General features: G+C 36.6%; 1 protein-coding gene across 10 annotated transcripts in view; it reads left to right on the top strand.

Moving 5' to 3' along the window:
• Positions 1-24,047, top strand: part of ARHGEF9 (Cdc42 guanine nucleotide exchange factor 9) — a 211,973-nt gene that overhangs the window by 124,249 nt on the left and 63,677 nt on the right. For 9 of the 10 annotated variants that reach the window (XM_049107480.1, XM_025436060.3, XM_025436051.3 and 6 more), the window contains one exon: positions 5,836-6,015. The exons of the other annotated variant lie outside the window; for it this stretch is intronic. In XM_049107480.1, the coding sequence (XP_048963437.1) occupies positions 5,836-6,015 (180 nt within the window). The remainder of the gene's footprint in view (positions 1-5,835; positions 6,016-24,047) is intronic. 10 annotated transcript variants of the gene reach the window in all.

The raw sequence follows: 24,047 nt of genomic DNA, 5'->3' as shown, positions 1-24,047 counted from the left end.
TTTCATCATTATTAACATTAACAAACATTAACATTAATAAACATCATTATTTTCTGATCTAACCTTTGTTATTTCCTTTATCTGTTGGCTTTAGGATTCATTTGTTGTCCCTTTTCTAGCTCCTTTAGATGTAAGGTTACATTGTTCATTTCAGATTTTTCTTTCTTCTTAAGGTAGGCATGTATTGCTCTATAGCTCCTTCTTAGGGCTACTTTTTTCTGCATTCCAATGGTTTCATTGTCATTTGTTTCCATGTATTTTTTTTAAATTTCTTCTTTGATTTCCAGAGAATATTCCATATGTACCTGAAAAGAACGTGTAGTCTGCTGTTTTAGAATGGAATATTCTCATTCTGTCTGTTAAGTCTATCTGTTCCAGTATATCTTTCAAAGGCAATTCCTTGTTGATTTTCTGCTTAGAAGATTTGTCCATTGCTATGAATGGGGCATTTAAAGTCCCGTAATATTATTTTATAATTATCAATTAGTTCATTTGTGTTTGTTATTGTTTTATATTATTTGGGTTCGCCCATGTTGGAAGCATAAATATTTACAATTGTATCTTCTGGATTGTCTCATTTATTTTATATGGTGTTCTTCTTTGTCTCTTGTTAACATTCTTTGTTTTAAAGTTCAGTCTGTCCAGTAAAACTATTGCTATTCTGGCTTTTCCTTTGGCATATATTTGTGTGGTAAATGTTTCTCCGTCCCCTCACTTTCAATCTACAGGTATCTTTAGGTCTAAAATGAGTCTTTTGTAGGCAACATATATATAGGTCTTATTTTTTTAATCCATTCTGACACTATGTATGTTTTGATTGGAACATTTACATGCAAATTAATTTTGGTAGGTATGTATTCACTGCCATTTTTTATTAGTTTCAGAGATAGAATCCAGTGATTAATCAATTGCACATAACACCCAGTTCTCATCACATCAAATGCCCTCTTTCATGCCCACCACCCAATTACCACATCTCTCTACCCACCTCTCCTCCATCAGCCTACAGTTTATTTCCCATAATTAACAGTCACTAAAAGTTTGCCTCCCTCTCTGTTTTCATCTTATTTTCTTTTTCCTTCCCTTCACCTACATTCATCTTTTTCTTACTTAAATTTCACATATGAGTGAAATTATATGGTATTTGTTTTTTGACTGACTTATTCCACTTAGCATAATAGCCCCTAAATCCATTCACATCATTGCACAGGGCAAGATTTCATTCTTTTTTTTTTTTTTAATTTTTTATTTATTTATGATAGTTACAGAGAGAGAGAGAGAGGCAGAGACACAGGCAGAGGGAGAAGCAGGCTCCATGCACCGGGAGCCCGATGTGGGATTCAATCCCGGGTCTCCGGGATCGTGCCCTGGGCCAAAGGCAGGGCGCCAAACTGCTGCGCCACCCAGGGATCCCGATTTCATTCTTTTTGATGGGCGTCAAAAAGATAAATAATATTCCACTGTAAATATCTGCCACATCTTCTTTGCCATTCATTTGTTGATGGGCGTCTGGCTCTTTCCGTATTTTGGCTATTGTGGACATTGCTGCTATAAACATTGAGATGTATATGCCCCTTGGAATCAATATATTCATACTCTGAATAAATACCTACTAGTACAATTGCTAGATAGCTCTATTTTTAACTTTTTGAAGAAGCTCCATACTTTTTTCCAGAGTGGCTGCATCAGTTTACACTCCCACCAACAGTGTAGGAGGATTCCTCTTTCTCTGAACCCTCCCCAACATCTGTTGTTTCTTGACTTGTCCATTTTAGCCATTCTGACTGGTGCGAGGTGATGTCTCATTGTGGTTTTGATTTGTATTTCCCAGATGCTAAATGATGTCGAATATTTTTTCATGTGTCTGTTGGCCAGGTTTCCTTTGGAGAAATATCTGTTCATGTCTTCTGCCCATTTCTTGACTGGATTTTTAAAATTTTTTTTGCATGTTGAGTTTGATAAGTTCTTTATACATTTTGGATACTAGTCCTTTATCTGATAAAACATCTGCGCATACCATCCCCCATTCTGCACATTGTCTTTTAGTTTTGTTAACTGTTTCCTTTGTTGTGCAAAAGCATTTTATCTTGATGAAGTCCCAGTAGTTCATTTTTGCTTTCGTTTCCCTTGCCTCTGGAGACATGTCTAGAGAGGTGTTGCTGTGACTGAGGTCAAAGAGATTGCTGCTTGTGTTCTCCTCTAGGATTTTGATGGATTCCTGTCTCACATTCAGGTCTTTCATCCATTTAAAAAAATTTTTTATTGGAGTTCAATTTGCCAACATATAGCATAACACCCAGTGCTCATCCTGCCAAGTGCCCCCCTCAGTGCTCATCACCCAGTCACCCCAACCCCCGGCCCACCTCCCTTTCCACTAACCCTTGTTCATTTCCCAGAGTTAGGTGTCTCTCATGTTTTGTCACCCTCACTGATATTTTCACTCATTTTCTCTCCTTTCCCTTTATTCCCTTTCACTAATTTTTATATTCCCCAAATGAATGAGACCATATAATGTTTGTCCTTCTCCGATTGACTTATTTCACTCAGCATAATACCTCCAGTTCCATCCACATCAAAACAAATGGTGGGTATTTGTCATTTCTAATGGCTGAGTAATATTCCATTGTATACATAGACCACAACTTCTTTATCCATTCATCTTTCGATGGACACCGAGGCTCCTTCCACGGTTTGGCTGTTGTGGACATTGCTGCTAGAAACATCGGGGTGCAGGTGTTCTGGCGTTTCACTGCATCTGTATCTTTGGGGTAAATCCCAAGCAGTGCAATTGCTGGGTCCTTCGGCAGATCTATTTTTAACTCTGAGGAACCTCCACACAGTTTTCCAGAGTGGCTGCACCAGTTCACATTTGCACCAACAGTGCAAGAGGGTTCCCCTTTCTCCACATCCTCTCCAACATTTGTGGTTTCCTGCCTTGTTAATTTTCCCCATTTTCACTGGTGTGAGGTGGTATCTCATTGTGGTTTTGATTTGTAGTTCCCTGAGGGCCAGTGATGCGTAGCATTTTCTCATGTGCTTGTTGGCCATATCTATGCCTTCCTCTGTGAAATTTCTGTTCATGTCTTTTGCCCATTTCATGATTGGATTGTTTGTTTCTTTGCTGTGGAGTTTAATAAGTTCTTTATAGATCTTGGATAATCGCCCTTTATTTGATAGTTCCTTTGCAATTATCTTCTCCCATTCTGTAGGTTGACTTTTAGTTTTGTTGACTGTTTCTTTTGCTGTGCAGAAGCTTCTTATCTTGATGAAGTCCCAATAATTCATTTTTCCTTTTGTTTCCCTCACCATCCTAGATGTATCTTGCAAGAAGTTACTGTGGCCGAGTTCAAAAAGGGTGTTGCCTGTGTTCTCCTCTGGGATTTTGATGGAATCTTGTATCACATTTATATCTTTCATCCATTTTGAGTTTCTCTTTGTGTATGACATAAGAGAATGGTCTACTTTCATTCTTCTGCTTGTGGATGTCCAATTTTCCCAGCACCATTCTTTCATCCATTTTGAATTTATTTTTGTGTCTGGTATAAGAAAGTGGTCCAGTTTCATTCTTCTGCGTGTCCAATTTTCCCAACACTGTTTGTTGAAGAGACTTCTATCATCATATTTAAAGCTATTAAATTAGCTTTTAAGAAAAACAGTTGACAGAATATTGTAGGGTCTCCCCGTCCTATGGACAGTTACATTTCTCCTCATATATCGCTCATATTCCCTTGCTACAACACATATACTCTAAGAGAAAGAAAATGATGTTCTTGATAATGGCAATAAACAGCATATTTAGGGAATTAGGAAGCTGCACTGACATCTCTATCAGTTCTTTCTTTACCAGAACCCACTCTTTTCTTTCTTCTTCATTTCTGTTATATTCCATAGCAATGCTGAGCTCTAACATCCCTCCTATACTTTGGGGATGTGATGCTAATTTGTTATTTCCCTGAGATCTCTCAAATAGGAGCAGTGAACAAAACTAAGTATTTTTTGAACTGACTTCTCAGGGATTGAATGAGCTCTCCAGCCTGGCTTCTTATGTCTTCCAATGTGGTTACCAACCAATACCTACTGCTTATCCAGAAATGACGTGCTGATGTGACATTGTTACCAATTTTTTTTCCAGCTGTGCTCACAGGCTTATTTTAGGGAGGAAAATTGGGAGTGGGATTAGGAAATCTATCTCTCTTCGCCTAGTGTCAAGATAGAAATGTTCCTGCTAGATTATATGTTCCCTTCTCCACTATAGCTGATACACTTCTAAAGGTGATAGGGTGAGAGAGAGAAAGAGAGATGGAGTATGGAGACAGAAGCATGGAAACCCTGGGAGTTACATATTAGGCAGGGAGTTTATTCTTCTATCCTTAGTCAATGAATGCTTTCTAGGGAGGCAGAATTTGGGGAGCTACTGCAGTAAAGGGAGTATCATTTAGGGTATTCTGGAAATAGAAGGCATCTTCTTCCTGGTCAGGAATTGGATATGAATGAATATAGGACATCTTGAGCATGTCAATCAAAGAAAACATTAGTCATTAGTTAAATGCCAATGCAGGCACAGACTATTAATTTACACATTGTTGAAAGACACTTAGTATTTGATGGCTGAACTGGAGGGTGAGAAGGGAGATTTTGCTAGGTGTTGATAAACGGCTTTGAAGCAAGGGATGAGGATGCCTAGAGTAATGGTTCCATTGGAAGCTATATTAAGAGGAGACCAAGTGGAGGAATAGACAGTTGTTAACCTATCACTACAATGTTACTTATTAAGGCCTCAACACTTAAGGTGTTACAAAAATTATATTTCACTTTTAGATGAAAGCAAACAACCATAATTTAGTCTTACCAAGAATATTGTCATGTGCTAATGATTTCTAATGAATACGGTCGCCATTAAAACTTTATATCAGTTGGTTCAGAATGGAATGATGATGGCTGGTCTTTCTGTCTCTCTTTCTCTCTTTCTCTTTTTCTCTTTCTGTCTGTATCTTTCTTTCTCTCTTTCTCCTCTTTTCTCTTTCTTTCTTCTTTCCTTCCTTCCTTTCTTTCCCTCCCTTCCCTTTTTTTCTTTCCTTCCTTCCTTTCCTTTCCTTTCTTCTTTCCCTGACTTACAGTGTGCCCTGAGTCTGGTTATATAATCTTAGTCGTCTCATATCAGATCAAGAATATGTTTCATTGATTCTACTCTTTCATCAGTGACTAGCTGTATTAATTCATCTGTTTATTCATGAATGTGTCCTGAGCACTATGTTAAAAACACCATGCCTGGGCATTTGTGGACTTGTTGGCCAAGCTTATCCAAATGGTCTTTGCAGTCAGCTATCTTATATGGTTAAGACATTGTCTTTAAGGAATTTTTAGGCTTCATTAATTCATATTCCCTTTTGGGAATTTTTCCTGACTTGGCTTGTTTCCAAATTGTTGTCAATGTTATTAATACATTTTGGATTGGTCCTATAAGAAATGGGAACTTTTGAGATTGTGAATGGATCCAGCTAAATAAATATTGACTAAAAGGAGTAAAAATGCTTGTGCTTAATCAGCTTCTGAGAAAGGGCCCTATGACTTTTGCGTTCTTTTTCACAGAGAATGCTGGGGAAAGCTTTATACTCTGGATTCTGCATCTCAAGAACTTTGCTTATGATCCAGCTTTCCTAATTACTCACTGGTAGAGTGACTTACTTCTTTCAACCTTAATTTTCTTATATGAAAAATGGAAATGATTATTTCCTATTTCATAAAATATTAATGAACTTTCTTAGGGCTTAATAAATGATAAAGCCCTCATGGAGTCAGGAACATCCTCATCCTGGACTTTACCTTTGTGTGCAGGGCTACCTGAAGCAATGCCGGAAGAGAAGGGACATGTTCAGTGATGAGCAACTGAAGGTGATCTTTGGAAACATTGAAGACATCTATAGGTTTCAGATGGGCTTCGTAAGAGACCTGGAAAAACAGTACAACAATGATGATCCCCACCTCAGTGAGATAGGACCCTGCTTCCTGGAGCACGTAAGCATCTTCCCCCTTGGGAAGGGTTTTGAGAGGAGTTAGGAAAAAAATGGAAGGAGTGTTTGAACTGTCTGGTCCCGCCCAGTTTTTTGTCCTGTGGTGGAGGAATAGATTCCTATAACCCTGATGAAACCTCCTTGCCAAGGTATGAGAAATTAGGAAGGGTACTGTGATTTGGCCTAGGACTCTTTCTTTACCATTGTCTTCCCTTTTTTCTCTCCTTCAAGAAAGCTACCAGTAGGGTTTTCTTCATTTTCTTTTTTCTGTACCTGTTGGGTTCAGTTTCTCTAGGAACCATTGTTTTGCAAAAGGCTCTGAACATATTCACTGCATGGAAAAATCTAAGAATCTACGAAATGTAGTCAGCATGAAAGTAGGCCCCTTCAAGGCATTTAGAAGAGAGCAATAAGGTAGAGGAAGTGACAAGTGACAAATGTAGGAAAAGGGACCTTGTGACCTAGAGGAAGGAACACTAGGAAATAGCCAAGCAAGGATTTGAGTCCTGTGTCTGTAATGATTGTTTAGGTAATTTTGGGTAAATCCCTTACCTTTTTTGTGCTTCCTTATCTGGAATACAAGAAGGTTTCATTGTACACTTCTGTGGTTCTCTATCTTTTGGGTCTCATTCCCAGATGAGTTAGTTGTTCTGACAACTCTTCTCCTCCTTTGTATAAAGTATGTAAAGGTAATATGTGCTCATGATACGAAATTCAAATGACACAGAAAAGGTGCAACTTAGGAGTAAATCTTTTTTTAAAGGTTTTATTTATTTATTCATGAAAGACACACACAGTGAGAGAGGCACAGACACAGGCAGAGGGAGAAACAGGCTCCATGCAGGGAGCCCGACGTGGGACTCAATCGTGGGTCTCCAGGATCATACCCTGGGCTGAAGGCGTCGCTAAACCACTGAGCCACCGGGCTGCCCAGAAGTAAATCTTTTTGCAAATTCCCCATAAGGGATATTTGTTGGGGGACTGTCCCTAAGACCACTCTTACATTAGGTGATTACCTAGAAGGACTCATAGGAATCAGCATATAGTCATACTCATGGCTATGATTTATTATAGCTAAAGGATGCAAAGCAAAATCAGCAAAAGGAAAAGACACATGGTGAAAAGTCTGAAGGAAACTAGGGATAAGCTTCCAAGACACCTTTCCCTGTGAAGTCACATAAGATACATTCAGTTCCCCTTGCAATGAGTTGTAACAACACCTGTGAAATGTTTTCTATCAGAGAAACTCATTAGGGAATTAGTAACCAAGTTTTTTATGGGGGACCGGTCATGTAGGCATGCTCTGCCTAGAATATACCAAAGTTCCAGACTCCCGGAAGGGAAGCAGGTGTTCAGCATAAACCACATTGTGTATACAAACTTTGTAGACACAGTGAACCAGTCTTGTCAGGGAATGTAAGAACCCTCCTGAGATCCAAGTTCAAAGATACCAGCTAACAACCAACCTTCCAAGCAGGTCTTTCTAAGAATAGTAGTCTTAGGCCTAATAAATTAGCTTTTTCTGCACAGTGTTTAAAACGGTTCAGCCATTTCAGAAAGCACCTGGGCGATATTTATCAAAGCTAAACATATGTATGACATAGTGTTTCCATACAGAGGTTCATGAGGGAACATTTGCAAGGCTGTTAATTGCATAGTAATCTTGTATGTGGTGGAGTGCAATTAGAAGCAATTTAGGTATTTACCACCAGGGGATGAATAAGAAACATATAGAGGATGCTTACTATGGGGTATTGTGTTGCAAGAAGCAACAGACTAGATATATGTAGTTATAGTAACAAACAATAGACTAGATGTATGTAACTTATAGCAATATGTATCGATATCATAAACACAATAATTATTGGGAAAGTAGAATATAGAATAGTGGTTCTCTGCCTTGTGCATGATAGTGTGTTTAACAGCATTCATGTACTCTACCCACTGAAGGCCTGTAGTACCCCAATACCACTGAATTGTGACAACCAAAAATGTCTCCAGACAATATCAAATGTCCCCTGGGGGACAAAAAGTACCATTGATCTGTTGAAATGATCACATGCTTTTTTACCTCTTAATCTATTAAAGTTGCAAATTTGCATTAATTTTTTTATGTTAAATGAGCATTATATTGCTGGAATAAAGCCTACCTAATCATGGTACATTATCATTTTTTTACATGTTATTTTGCCTTTTTAAAAAATTTGATGGTTTACCCTTTTCTTATTCAGTTCTACAATGTCATTTTTCTCAGCTTTGTTTAGGTGTAATTTACATACAGTAAGATTGACCAATTTTTAGTTTATAATTTGATGAATTTTAACAAATGTATATAGTTGTATAACTACCATATAATCAAGATACATAATATTTCTATCATTTCAATAGGTTTTCTTATTCTCCCTCTGAAGCCGATCCCTGCTCTCACTCCTGGCCCTTGCTAAATACTGAGGGCCATAATAATTTTACCATAATTTTACTTTTTCTGCAGTGTCATATAAATGGAATAATATAGTAATAGTCTTTGTATTTAGCTTCTTTTACTTAACAAAATGCCTTTGATATATCATCCATGGTGTTCTATGTATCAGTAGTTGGTTCTTTTTTATTACTTAGTAATATTCCATTTTATGAATATATCACCCATTCACTAGTGCATTCCAAGATATCTGGGTTGTTTACTAGGTTGTTTCCATCTGGGGTATTACTACATGGTAATAGTTTCATGGTAGTTTGTTTGTTTCTTTGTTTTTGTTTTTGTTTTTTGCCATTCTAATAGGCATGTAGTGGTATTTCCTTGTAATTTTAATTTGTATTTCCCTAATGGCCAATAATGTTGAGCATTTTTTCATGTACTTAATTGCCATCTGTATAAAATCTTTGGTGAAATGTCTGTTCATGTCTTTTTTCCACTTCTAAGTAGATTGTTTATTTTCTTATTGTTCAGTTTTGAGAAATTTTTAATTTGTCATTCCTAAGTTATTGGTCAGATATGTGATTTGCAAAGATTTTTCTCCCAGTTTGTGGCTTAGCCTTTAATTTTCTTAACACTGTCTTTGAATAGCATAAACTTTTAATTTTGTTAAAATTCAATTTATCATTTTTTTCTTTAATGGTTCATGTGTTTTGGGTCTTATTTAAGAAAATTTTGCCTAACCCAAGGTCACCAGATTTTATCCTGTTTTGTTATAGAAATTGTGTCGTTTTGTTTACTATATAGGTCTATGATTTTATTTTCAGGTAATTTTTATATATGGTACAATATAGGAGTCACAGTTAATTTGTTTTCATACGTATATCTAGTTGTTCCAGCACCACTTATGAAAAAACTTAGCTCCTACATTGAATTACTTGGACACGTTGATCAAAAGTCAATCATATATGTGGGTGTTTATTTTTAGGGACATTATTGTGTTCCAGTGACATATGTGGGTATTCATATTCAAATACCATACTGTTATTTCTTGTTGCTATTTTTATTGAGATATAATTGACATATAACATTAGTTTCAGGTGTACAACATAATGATTTGATATTTGCATATATTGCAAAATGATTACGAAAAATATGATCACAATAAGGCCAGCCAGCTAGCATCTATCACCATACATAGGTAAAAAAAATTTTTTTTCTCATGTTGCCTTGATTAATGTAGCTTCATAGCAAGTCTTGAAAGCAGGTAGTTTAAGTGCTCCAAATTCATTCTTCTTCAAAATAATTTTGGCTATTATAGGTGATTTGTATTTCTATATAAATTCATCCCATCAAAGGTTGTAATATTTTCTCTTCTTTTTTTTTAAGTAGGCTCCATATAAATTCATCCCATCAAAGGTTGTAATATTTTCTCTTCTTTTTTTTAAGTAGGCTCCACATTGTGGAGCCTGATGTGGGACTTGAACACATGAGCCTGAGATCGAGATCTGAGCTGAGGTCAAGAGTCAGACACTTAACCGACTGAGCCACCTAGGCACCTTGTTCTCTTATCTTTATTGTAACTATAGGAGGTGATGGATGTTATCCTATTATAGAGTCATTTCACAACATATATAAATCAAACCATCATGGTGTATACCTTAAACTATTACAGTGATGTATGTCCATTTTTTCTCAGTAAAACTGAGGTGGGGGGAATCAGCTTGTTAAGTTCTACCAAAAAACAAACAAGCAAAAAAAAAAAACACTGCTGCCATTTTGATTAGGATAGAATTAAATCTGTAGACCAATTTTCGGAAAATTTATAGACTTTCAGCTCTATGACCAAATATCTAAGTTTTCTACAATTTCTTCTAGCATTATTTCTAGTCTTCATTGTATAAATCTTGCCGTTATTTTTTAAAAATTATTTCTAGGTGGGTTTTTTTGCTGCTAATATAAATGTATTTTTATTTCAATTTCCTATAGTTTGTTGCTGTGATAGCTAAATACAATTGATTCTTGTGTATTGAAGTTGAATCCTGACACATTACTGAATTTAATAATTGGTTATAATATTTTTTGTAGATTCCTTAGGATTCTATATACTTATAATCATATGTTATTTCTGAACAGACAGTTTATTTCTCCACTTTGCTTGTTTTTTTTTTAATTTTTAAGAATCGTTGACACACAATGCTACATTAGGTTTTATTTCTTTATATATAATCTATATGCCTTCTCTTTCCTTTTCATGTCTTATTGCACTGGTCAAATGGTAAAAAGCAAGCATCTTTTGTTCTGTACTTGATCTTACGGGCAAGCATTCCATATTTCAGCCTTGAGAATGATATTAGCTTTAGGATTTTCATAGTTGGCCTTTATCATATTGGGAACATTTCCTTCTAATCATAATTTACTGGTGGTTTTTTATCATATATGATTTTTTTTCAAATGCTTGTGTATCTACTGAAATGATTGTATGACTTTTCATTTTAATATTTTTTAAATAATAAATTTATTTTTTATTGGTGCTCAATTTGCCAACATACAGAATAACACCCAGTGCTCATCCCATCAAGTGCCCCCCTCAGTGCCCGTCACCCATTCACCCCCAGCCCCCGCCCTCCTCCCCTTCCACCACCCCTAGTTCGTTTCCCAGAGTTAGGAGTCTTTATGTTCTGTCTCCCTTTCTGATATTTCCTACCCATTTCTAATATGTTAATGTAGTGAATTGGATTGGGATAAATCCCATATAATCATAGTGTTTCATACTTTTAATATACTATTTTGCTCTTTTTAAAATTACGTTGCTTGTCCTGAGAAGGTGAGAGACAAACAAACACTGCATAATTAGAATAGGCTTTAGAGAACTCAGTGACTCCATCAAATGTAATAACATTGCATTATAGGGATCCCAGAAGAAGAGAGAGAAGGGGTGGGGCAGAAAATGTATTTGAAGAAATAATAACTGGAAAATTCTTGAATCTGGGGAGGGAAAGAGCGATCCAGGAGGCACAGAGATTGCCCTGACAAATTCAACTCAAGGAGGTCAACACCAAGACACATAGTAATAAATTTGGCAAAAAAAAAATAGTAACAAAGAATTTTAAATGTTTCAAGGAAAAGAAGAAGGCTGGATACAAAGAAAAACCCATAAACCAGTCAGAGGATTTTTCAGCAGAAACTTTGTAGACCAGAAGAAAGTGGTCTAAATATTCAAAGTACTGAAAGAAAAATATCTGCAGCCAAGAATACTTTATCCAGCAAGGCTGTCATTCAGAATAGAAGAGATAGAGTTTCCCAGATAAACAAAGGTTAAAAGAATTCATGACCACTAAATCAGTCCTACAAAAAAATGTTAAGGAACATTCTGTAAGTTGAAACCAAGAATCAATAAGTAAGGGTATGAAAAACAGGAAACTCAAAGGCAAAAAAAAATTAAGTAAAATCGATCAAGAGAAGCACAAAATAGAAGGATATAAAATATAATACCAAATATCTGCAATGTGAAGGAGAGAGAAGGAAAGAATGAGTTCAAAATCAAGTGACCATCAGCTTAATATAGACTGCTATATGCAGAAGGTGTTTATATAAACCAAATGGTAATCACAAATCAAAAAAAACATAAAAGAAATGCAAATAATAGAGTAAGGATCCAAGTATATTACTAAAGAAAGCCAATAAACCATGGTAGAGAGAAGAAGAAATAATAAGAGAAAAATTACAAAGTTAAACAGATAACAAAATGTCAGTAAATACATATCTATCAATATTTACTTTGAATATAAAGGACTAAATGTTCCAGTCAAAAGATAGGGTGACAGAATAGATAAAGAATAAAAGACCCAGCTATATGTTGCCTACAAAAGACTCATTTCAGGAGCAAGGCATGATGGCAGAAGAGTAGAGGTCCTCGATTCATCTGGTCCCCCAAACTTACCTAGATAACTTTCAAAACATCTTGAACACCTATGAATTCAACCTAAGATGTAAAGAGAGAATAGCCAGAATGCTACATAGAGAAAAGTGATCACTTCTGGCAAGGTAGGAGAGTGGAAAGAGGAAGATAAATGGTGGGGGAGGGAGTCAAGGAAAGCCATGGCAGGAAAGCTGTGCTGCAATCAGGAACCTTACAAATCTGCCCTTAAAACAGTCTTCCTCGACTGAAAAGTCCTCAGTGAGGAAATAGAACAGAACTGCAGGAGAGGCAGTGAAGTCTCAGTATTCCCAGACACACAGTAAGAATAGGGGCACCAGGGAGAAAGTTCACCACAAACCACAGTCCAATTGCAGTAAAGGGCTGGAATACCACAACTCTCCTGGGGTATCTGGGAGAGGTGCACCAATTACATAGGCTAGCACCTAAACTCTATTTACCTCAGAGCCCGGCAACAGACAGAAGCAGGCTATCCTTGGTTCCTTTCAGGAGAGACAGATACCCAGAGCACAAGTCTAGAGGTGCAGGGATCTTGGTTCTAGGGCACTGAACAGACAAAGCTGGCTATCTTCCCTTGCCTCTGAGACAGGTGGAACCAGGGAGGACTCAAAATGGTGAAAGCTCTGCTGCTGCTAGGCGCCCAACATTTGTACAAATCAGTGCCTCTTGTGCCTATCCCCAGAGGCATATAGGTCAGTGTGCACTGAGAGACTATGATTGGGTACACATGGGGAGGTCTTGGCTCGAGGGCTGGAGATCTGGCAGCTGCAATTTTTTTTTCTTTTAGCCTTTCACCTGAGATGTGTGGCCTCTAGGGAACAAAGGTCTCACAGGACTAACAGCTCCACACAGCCTGGCCACCCAGTAAGGAGTGAGGCATCTCTATCCAGGCACAGACACCTGAGAATCAGCACAGCAGGCACCTCCCCCAGAAGAACAAATGGGAGAACAAGGGAAGACCAAGTTTACTGACAAAGTAGCATTGGAAATCTCCAGGACTGAGGGAAAATAGTATATAGAACTCACAATCTTTTCCTTATGATTCATTTATCTTTCAGATTAAAAGTTTCCAATATTTTTATCCTTTCCTGCCTTAACTACAATATTTTACCAACTATTTGTTTTTAGGTTGTTTTTTTTTCCTTTTTGACTTTCATATTTCTACAAATACATGCCTTAGATATGGTCTTCATTTTTAGATTCCTTTCAACACATTCAATTTAATTTTGTTAGGTATGTAAGTTGTGGAATTTTTTTTTTGTTTCTTCTTCTTTTGTTCTATAATTGTGGAAGTTAGTACCTTCTAGCATACAGACCAAAGTGCACTCAAAAACAAGTGGATCACCATGTTGGTCCATTCTGTGAGATTATATTCTCTCTTCCTTCCCATTCTACCCCCCCACCCCCGTTTATCTTCTTTCCGTTTTTGTGGTTGATGTTGGGTCGCTATATAAGTTTTGCTGGTTATTTAAATTTGGAATTTAGCACCTTCTAACATACAGAACAAAATATACACAGAACAAGGAGGATCACCCTCTAGGTCTACTCTATGAGACGATATTCTCTCTCCACATTAAAAACAATTTTTTTTTTACTATTTTTAAAACATGTTTTTCACTTTAGTGGTCTTTTTGAAATTTTTTGCCCTGTTTTTATTTTTCTTTTATTTCCTGATCTCTGACCTCTTTGGAAAGATCAAGGTGTATTTTACTTAGGTTGTGGCTGATGTTTTTGACTCTGCTCACTCATATAGCCATTCTGCATAGGACAAAAAGACTAGAAGGAAGAATTCACCACAAAAGAAAGAACCACAAGTAATACTCTCTACCACAGAGTTACTAGATATGGATTTAAGTAAGATGTCAGAAATACAATTATAAAATCACTGGTGGCTCTGGAAAAAAAAGTGTAATGGACTCTAGAGATTATTTTACTGCAAAATTGAGATTCAGTCAGTCTGAAATTAAAAATATTTAGCTGATATGCAGGCTAAACTGGATGCTCTAACTGCTAGGGTTAATGAAGTGGAAGAGAGACTGAGTGACATAGAAGACAAATTGATGGAAAGGAAGGAACCTGAGGAATAAAGTGAAAAACAAGAATACACAAGGAGAGGCTGTGGGAAATAAATGATAGCTTGAGAAAGAATGATATTCATCTTATTGTGATTCTAGAAGATGTAGAAACAGAGGACCACAAAGTATATTTGAACAATTCGCACTGAGAACATCCCTAATCTGGGGAAAGAAACAGGCATTCAGATTGAAGAGATATAGAGGACCCCTCCCAAATAAAGAAAAAATGATCAATACCCCCAAAATATAATAGTGAAGCTTACAAATTTCAAAGATAAAGAAACAATCCTAAAAGCAGCTTGAGACAAGAGATTCTTAACTTTAATGGGGAGAGATATCAGATTAACAGCAGGCCTATCCACAGAGACCTGACAACCCAGAAAGAACTGGCATGATATATTTAGGGTACTAAATGAGAAAAAATGCAGCAAGGAATAGTTTATACAGCAAGGCTGTCATTCAGAATAGAAGGAGAGATAAGGAGCTTCCAGGATAGACAAAAAGTGAATGACTATGAGACCACCAAATCGACCCTGCAAGAACTAGTAAGGAGGACCCTGAAAGCGAAGGAGGGAGCCCAAAGAAACAATCTGCAGAAACAAGGACTATATGGGTAATCTATGACACTAAGATCATATCTTTCAATAGTTACTCTGAACGTGAATGGGCTAAATGATCCAATCAAAAGACACAGGGTATCAGACTGGATAAAAAAGCAAGACCCATATATATACTGTCTATTTTAGACCTAAGGACACCTTCAGCCTGAAAATGAAGGAATGGAGAACCATTTACCATTCAAATGGTCCTCTAAAGAAAGCTGGGGTAGCAATCTTCATATCATATAAATCAGAGTTTATACCAAAGTCTGTAATAAGAGATGAAGAGGAATACTATATTATACTTAAAGGATCTACCCAAAAAGAAGACCTAACAATTATGAATATTTATGCCTTTAATGTGGGAGCAGCCAACTATATCAATCAATTGATAACGAAAGTAAAGTGATACATAGATAACAATACATTAATAGTAGGAGACTTCAACACGGCACTCTCAGCAAAGGATAGATCTTCTAAGCAGAACATCACCAAAAAAAACAAGATCTCGAATGATATATTGGGCCAGATAGATTTCACAGATACATACAGGACATTCCTTCCTAATGCAGCTGAATACACATTCTTCTCAAGTGCACATGGAACTTCCCCAGAATAGACCACATACTGGGTCACAAATCAGGTCTCGATAGCTAAAGATTTGGATTATCCCCTGCATATTTTCAAACCACAATGCCTTGAAACTAGAATTCGATGACAAGAAGAAATTTGGAAGGAGCTCAAACACATGGAGGTTAATGAGCATCTTACTTTAGGATGAATGGGTCAACTAGGAAATTAGAGAATAATTTAAAATATTCATTAAAACTAATGAAAATGATAATATGACTGTTAAAAATCTTTGGGATACAGCAAAAGCGGTCCTAAGAAGGAAATACATCATAATACGAGCCTCCCTCAAAAATTGGAAAAATCTGAAATACACAAGTTAACCTTGCACCTAAAGCAACTGGAGAAAGAACAGCAAATATAGCCTAAACTAAGCAGAAGAAAAGTAATAAAGATTAGACTAGAACTCAATGAAATACAGACCAGAAGAAATGTAGAAAGATCAAAGAAACCAGGAGGGGTTCTTTGAAAGAATTAATGTAATAGATAAACCTCTAGTCAGGCTCTTTAAAAAAGAAAAAAAAGACTCAAATTAATAAAATCACAAACAAAAGAGGAGAGATCACAACCAATAACAAGGAAATACAAACAATTTTTAAAAATGTATTATGAACAATTATATGCCAATAAATTAGGCAATTTGAGAGATTTGGAAGAAATGGATGCATTTCTGGAAACCTACAAATTACCAAACCAAAAACAGGAAGAAATGGAAAACCTGAACAGGCCAATAACCACTGAAGAATTTGAAGCAGTCATCAAAAACCTCACAAGACACAAAAGTCCAGGGCCAGATGGCTTCACAGAGGAAATCTCACAACCATTTAAAGAAGAAATAATACCTATTCTACTAAAGCTGTTTCAAAGGACAGAAATGGAGGATATACTTCCAAACTCATTCTATGAATCCAGCATTACCTTGATCCCAAAATCAAAGACCCCACTAAAAAGGATAATTACGGACCAATATCCCTGATGAACATGGAAGCAAATATTCTCTCCAAGATACTAGCCAATAGGATCCAATAGTACATTAAGAGGATTATTCACTACAACCAAGTAGGATTTATCCCTGGGATGCAAGGGTGATTCAACATTTGTAAAATAATCAACATGATAAATCACATCAATTAAAAAAAATGACAAGAACCATATGATCTTTTCAATAGATGCAGAGAAAGCATTTGAAAAAATACGGCATCCATTCTTGATTAAAACTCTTCAGAGTGTATGGATAGAGGGAACATTTCTCAACATCATAAAAGCCATTTAGGAAAATCCCACAACAAATATTATTCTCAATAGGAAAAAACTGAGAGCCTTTCCCCTAAGATCAGGAACACGACAGAGATGTCCACTTTCACAACTGTTATTCAACATAGTACTAGAAGTTCTAGCCTCAGCAATCAGACAACAAAATAAAGGCATTCAGATTGGAAAGGAAGAAGTCAAATTCTCCCTCTTTGCAGATGACATGATACTGTACAAGAAAACCCAAAAGACTCCACCCCAATATTGCTAGAACGCTTACAGCAATTCAGCAACATGGCAAAATACAAAATCAATGCGCAGAAATCAATGGAATTTCTGTATACAAACAATAAGCCTGAATAAAGAGTAATTAGAGAATCAATTGCATTTAAAATTGCACCCAAAACCATAAGATACCTATGAATAAACCTAACCAAAGAAGTAAAGTATCTATAGTTTAAAAAGTACCAAACTTATCAAAGAAATTGAGGAGGACATAAAGAGATAGAAAAACATTGAATGTCCATGGATTGAAAGAATAAGTATTGTGAAAATATCTATGCCACCAAGATCAATTTACACATTCAGTGCAATACTTATCAAAATACTGTGGACTTTCTTCTGAGTTGGAACAAATAATCTTAAGATTCATATGGAACCAGTAAAGACCCTGAATAGCCAGAGGAATGTTGAAAAAGAAAATCAAAGCTGGGGGCATCACAATGCCTGACTTTAAGCTGTATTACAAAGCTGTGATCATCAAGAGAGTATGGTACCGGCTCAAGAGAGTATGGTACTGGCACATAAGCAGACACATAGATCAATGGAACAGAATATAGAACCCAGAATTGGACCCTCAACTCTATGGTCAACTCATCTTTAGCAAAGCAGGAAAGAATATCCACTGGAAAAAAACAGTCTCTTCAATAAATGATGTTGGGAAATTTGGACAGCCACATGCAGAAGAATTAAACCAGACCATACTCTTACACCATACACAGAGATAAACTCAAAATGGGTGAAAGATCTAAAGAATCCATGAAAATACTAGAGGAGAACACAGGCAACAATCCTTTTAACTTGGCCAAAGCAACTTCTTGCAAGATACATCTATGAAGGCAAGGCAAACAAAAACAAAAATGAACTATTGGGACTTCGCTCAGGATAAAAAGCTTCTGCACAGCAAAGGAAACAATGAACAAAACTAAAAGCCAGCCTATAGAACGGGAGAACATATTTGAAAATGACATCGGATAAAGGGCTAATATCCAAGATCTATAAAGAACTTATCACACTCAACACCCAAGAAACAAACAATCCACTCATGATTTTGCAGAACACATGAACAGACATTTCTCTGAAGAAGACATATACATGGCCATCAGACACATCAAAAAAAAAATGCTCCATGTCACTTACCATCAGGGAAATGCAAATCAAAACCACAATGAAATACCACCTCACACCCAAGGACAATGGCTAAAATTAACAAGACAGGAAACAACAAATGTTGGAGAGGATGTGGAGAAACGGGTACCCTCTTGCATTGTTGATGAGAGTCCAAGCTGGCACAGCCACAACAGAAAACAGCATGGAGGTTCCTGAAGAAGTTAAAAGTAGAATTACCCTATGACCCAGCAAGCACACTTCTGGATATTTACCCCAAAGATACAGATGTAGTGAAATGACAGTATACCTGCACCCCAATGTTTATAGCAGCAATGTTCACAATAGGCAAATTGTGGAAGTAACCACGTATCCTTCTCCAGATGAATGGATAAAGAAGATGTATGTATCTCAGATACACACACACACACACACACACACACACACACACAGTGGTATATTACCCATCAGAAGGATGATTACCTGCCATTTGCTTCAGCATGGGTGGAACTGGCAGTTATTATTGTGATGAAATAAATCAATCACAGAACGACAATTATTATATGGTTTCACTCATATGTGGAATATACAAAATAGTGAAAGGGACTGTAATGGAAAGGATGGAAACTGAGTGGTGAAAAATTAGAGAGGAAGACAAACCATGAGAGACTCCTACCTCTAGGAAACAAAGGGTTTCAGAAGGAGAGGAAGGTGGGGGGATTGGTGGACTGGGTGAGGGGCACTAAAGAGGATGGTTGATGGGATCAGCACTGGGTGTAATACTGTATGTTGGCAAATTGAATTAAAATTTGAAAAAAGGTAAAAAGACTCATTTCAGACCTAAAGACACCTGCACATTGAAAGTGAGGGAATAGAGATGGCACAAAAAAGAGAAAGTGAGGGAATAGAGATAGCACAAAAAAAGACACAGATCAATTGAACTGAATAAAAACACAGAAATGGACCCACAAGTGTATGGTCAACTAAACTTCAACAGGGAAGGAAAGAATATCCAATGGAAAAAAAGACTCTCTCTTCAGCGAATGGTGTTGGGAAAAACTGGACAGCAACATGCAGTAGAATGAAACTGGACTACTTTCTCACACCGTACACTAAAGTTAATTCAAAATGGATGAAAGGCCTAACTGTGAGAAAGGAAACCATCAGGCAGCAACCTCTGTCATTGGCCAAAGCAACTTGTTACTATACTCATCTCTGGAGGCAAGGGTACCAAGGCAAAAATGAACTCTTGAAACCTTATCAAGATAAAAATCTTCTGAACAGTGAATGAAACAATCAACAAAACTAAAAGGCAACCTTTGGAATAGGAGAAGATATTTGTAAATAACAGATCTGATATGAAAGATCTTATCTATAAAGAACTTATAAAAATCTATAAAGAACTAGAAAGAACTTATCAAACTCAATACCTAAAAAAATTAATCCAGTTAAAAATTGGCAGATGACATGAATAGACATTTTTCCAAAGAATACATACAGATGGCTAGCAGATAAGAGATGTTCATCATCTCCCATCATCAGGGAGGTATAAATCAAAACTATGAGATATCACCTTACACCTGCCAGAATAGCTAAAAGTAAACAACATAAGATATAACAGATGTTATCAAGGGTGTGGAAACAGGGAAACTTACACTGTTGGTGGGAATGCAAACTGGTGTAGCCACTCTGGAAAACAGTATGGAAATTCCTCACAATGTTAAAAATAGAACTACCCCAGGATCCAGCAGTTGTACTACTAGGTATTTTCCCAAAGTTTACATTAATACTAATTAAGATAGATACATGTCCCTGATGTTTATATCAGCATTATCACCACTAGCCAAATTATGGAAAGAGCCTAAATATCCATTGACTGATGAATGGATAAATAAGTGAGATGATAGATAGATAGATAGATAGATAGATAAATAGATAGATGATAGATAGATAACTCAGCCATAAGAAAGAATGAAATCTTGCCATTTGCAATGACATGGATGGAGCTAGAGAGTATTATTCTATGTGAAATAATTAGTCAGACAAAGACAAATACCATATGATTTCACCTATATGTGGAATTTAAGGAACAAAACAGATGAACAGAGGGGGGGAAAGAGAGAGGCAAAATATAAAGTTGACTCTTTTAACTATAGAGGACAAACTGAGGGTTGCTGGAGGAGAAGTGGGTGATGGGTATTAAGGAGGGCACTTGTGATGAGCATTGGGTGTTGTATTTAAGTGATGAATTCCTGAGTCCTATTTATTCATGAAGCTAATATTACACAGTATGTTAACTAACTGGAATTTAAATAAAAGCTTGGAAGAAAAAAAACTTAGAATTTCTTTAAAAAAAAAGATAGAAAGTTATTCAAGCTCAAGTGAGGACAGCAGCCCAGAATACACAGTCTTAATATGGAAGAAAGTGCTCCAGAAAAGGAGTATTTAATACAGGGTTATATATAGCTTTTTGTTACATTAAGTCACAAATCATCATGATGAAGGACATTTCAGAAGGTTACAAATGTTATCTTATGCTTTTAGTATATGCAAGGTTGCAGATTTCAGAGCTATGGAAATGGAACTTAGAAAATTTTTACTCTTATCTTTAGTTTGAAATGTTTTTTTTTTTGTTATTTGCTACAAAGTAGATGTACAGTCTGTGCTCAGCACAGATATAGAGCCCACACTTTGAAGTTTGGTGAAGTCATTCTGACCCTGATAAAAGTATAGCTTCCCTGGGAGCCCAGGAGCAAGATCCACAAACATTAAAAATTGAACATTTCCTTTATAACTAGACAAGAAAGAACAAACAAAATCCAAAACCAGCAGAAGTAAGGAAATAATAAAGATGAAAGCAGAAATAGATAGTATAGAAACTAAAAAAAAAAATCAGTAGAACAGATCAGTGAAACCAGGAGCTAGTTCCTTGAAAAGATCAACAAAATTGATAAACCTTTAGCCAGATGAGACAGAGAGAGAGAAGGGAGAAAGAGAGAACTACAGGTCAATCAATATTCCTGATAAACATGGGACGCCTGGGTGACTCAGTGGTTGAGCATCTGCCCTCGGCCCAGGGTGTGATCCTGGAGTCCTGGGATGGGGTCCTGTCTTGGGCTCCCCGCGTGAAGCCTGCCTCTCTCTCTATGTCTCTCTCATGAATAAATAAATAAAATATTTTAAAAATATATTCCGGATGAACATACATGCAAAAATGCTCAACAAAATATCAGCAAAGCAAATCCAACAATGTTTTAGAAATCATTTACCACAATCAAGTCGGATTTATTCCCAGAAAGCAAGGGTGGTTCTATATTCAAAAATCGGTCAACATCATATATCACATCAGTAATACAAAGGATCAATAAGACATATGATCATTTCAATAGATGCAGAAAAAGCGTTGGACAAAGTACAACATCTAGTCATGATAAAAGCCTTCAACAAAGTAGGTTTAGAGGAAATATATTTCAGCATAATAGAAGCCACATTTGAAAAACCCACAGCCAACATCATACTCACTGGGAAGAAACTGAGAGCTTTCTTCCTAAGGTCAGTAACAAAATAAGGATGTGCTCTTTCACCACTTTTATTCAACATATTACTGATTCCCTAGCTACAGCAGTTAAACAACAAAAAGAAATAAAAGGCTTCCAAATAGATAAGGAAGAAGTTAAACTTTCCCTATTTTTAGATAACATGATACTCTATATAGAAAACCTGAAATCCACCAAATACCTGCTAGAACTTATAAATGAATTCAGTGAAGTTGCAAAATGTAAAATCAATGTGCAGAAATCTGTTATTATTTTTATATACTAATAATGAAGAGGCAGAAAGAGAAATTTTTAAAAATCCTATTTATAATTGTACCAAAATTAGATAGATAGGAGTAAACCTAACCAAAGAGGTGAAAGACCTGTACTTTCAAAACTATAAAACACCAATGAAAGAAATTGAAGATGACACAAGGAAATGCAAAAACATTCCATGCTCATGGGTTGGAAGAATGACTATTGTTAAAATGTCTCTACTACCCAAAGCAATCTACATATTTAATGCAATCCATATGAAAATCCAATAGCATTTTTCTTTCAACTAGAAAAAAAGCCTGAAGTATATATGGAACCAAAAAAGACCTCAAATAGCTAAAGCAATTTTGAACAAACAAAGCAAAGCTGGAGTTATCACAATTCCAGACTACACATTATACCACAACATGATAGTAAGCAAAATAGTGTGGCACTATCACAAACATAGACACATTGATCAATGGAACAGACTAGAAAACCCAGAAATAAGCCCATAATGATATGTTCAGTTAACCTTTACAAAGCAGGAAAGAATATCTAATGGGAAAAAGTCTCTTAAACAAATGGTTTTGGGAAAACTGGTCAACTACATGCAAAACAATGAAACTAGACCACTTTCTACACCATACACACAAAAAAACAAATTAAAAATGGATTAAGGGCGGGGGGTGGGAGTGACTGGGTGGCGGGCACTGAGGGGGGCACTTGACGGGATGAGCACTGGGTGTTATTCTGTATGTTGACAAATTGAACACCAATAAAAATAAATTTATTATTTTAAAGAAAAGGACCTAAATGTGTAACAGGAATCCATCAAAGTCCTAGAGACAGGCAGTAATGTCCCCAACATCAGCCATAGTAACATTTTTCTAAGTATGTCTCCTGAGGCAAGGGAAACAAAGCAAAAATAAACTATTGGGACTATACCAAAATAAAAAGCTTCTGCACAGCTAAGAAAATAGTCAACAAAATAAAAGGCAACCTACTGAATGGAAGAAGATATTTGCAAATGACATATCTGATAAAGGGTTAATGTCCAAATTATATAAAAAACTGATACAACTCATCACCTCAAAAACCAAATAATTCAATTTAAAAATGGGCAGAATACATGAACAGATGTTTCTGCAGAGAAGACATACAGATGGCCAATGGACAAATGAGAGGATGCTCAACATCACTTATCCTCAGGGAAATGTAAATCATAACTACAGGGATCCCTGGGTGGCGCAGCGGTTTGGCGCCTGCCTTTGGCCTAGGGCGCGATCCTGGAACCCAGGATCGAATCCCACATCGGGCTTCCAGTGCATGGAGCCTGCTTCTCCCTCTGCCTGTGTCTCTGCCTCTCTCTCTCTCTCTCTCTGTGACTATCATAAATAAATAAAAATTAAAAAAAAAATCATAACTACAATGAGATGCCATCTCACTTCTATCAGAATGGCTAAAATAACACAAGAAACAACAGGTGCTGGCTAGGATGCTGAGAAAAAGTAACCCTCTTGCACTTTTGGTGGGAATGTGAACTGGTGCAGCCACTGTGGAAGCAGTATGGAGGTTCCTCAAAAATTTAAAATTGAACTACCCTATGATCCAGTAATCACACTACCAGGTATTTGCCCAGAAATTCTAAAAACATTAATTCAAAAGGATACATGCACCCCCTACATTTATAGTAGCATTATTTACAATAGCCAAGATATGGAAGCATCCCAAATGTCCATCAGTAGATGAATGGATATGAGACACCTGGGTGGCTCAGCGGTTAAGCGTCTGCCTTCAGCTCAGCATGTAATCCTGGAGTCCCAGGATCGAGTTTCCACATCAGGCTCCCTGTATGGAGCCTGCTTCTCCCTCTGCCTATGTCTCTGCCTCTCTCTCTCTGTGTGTCTCTCAGGAATAAATAAATAAAATCTTAAAAAAATAGATGAAT

This window comes from Canis lupus, chromosome X (assembly GCF_003254725.2).
Source record: "Canis lupus dingo isolate Sandy chromosome X, ASM325472v2, whole genome shotgun sequence".
Classification (NCBI taxonomy): domain Eukaryota; kingdom Metazoa; phylum Chordata; class Mammalia; order Carnivora; family Canidae; genus Canis; species Canis lupus.
Note: the sequence above shows the minus strand (reverse complement) of the source record. Positions and strands in the feature narration are given on the sequence as shown.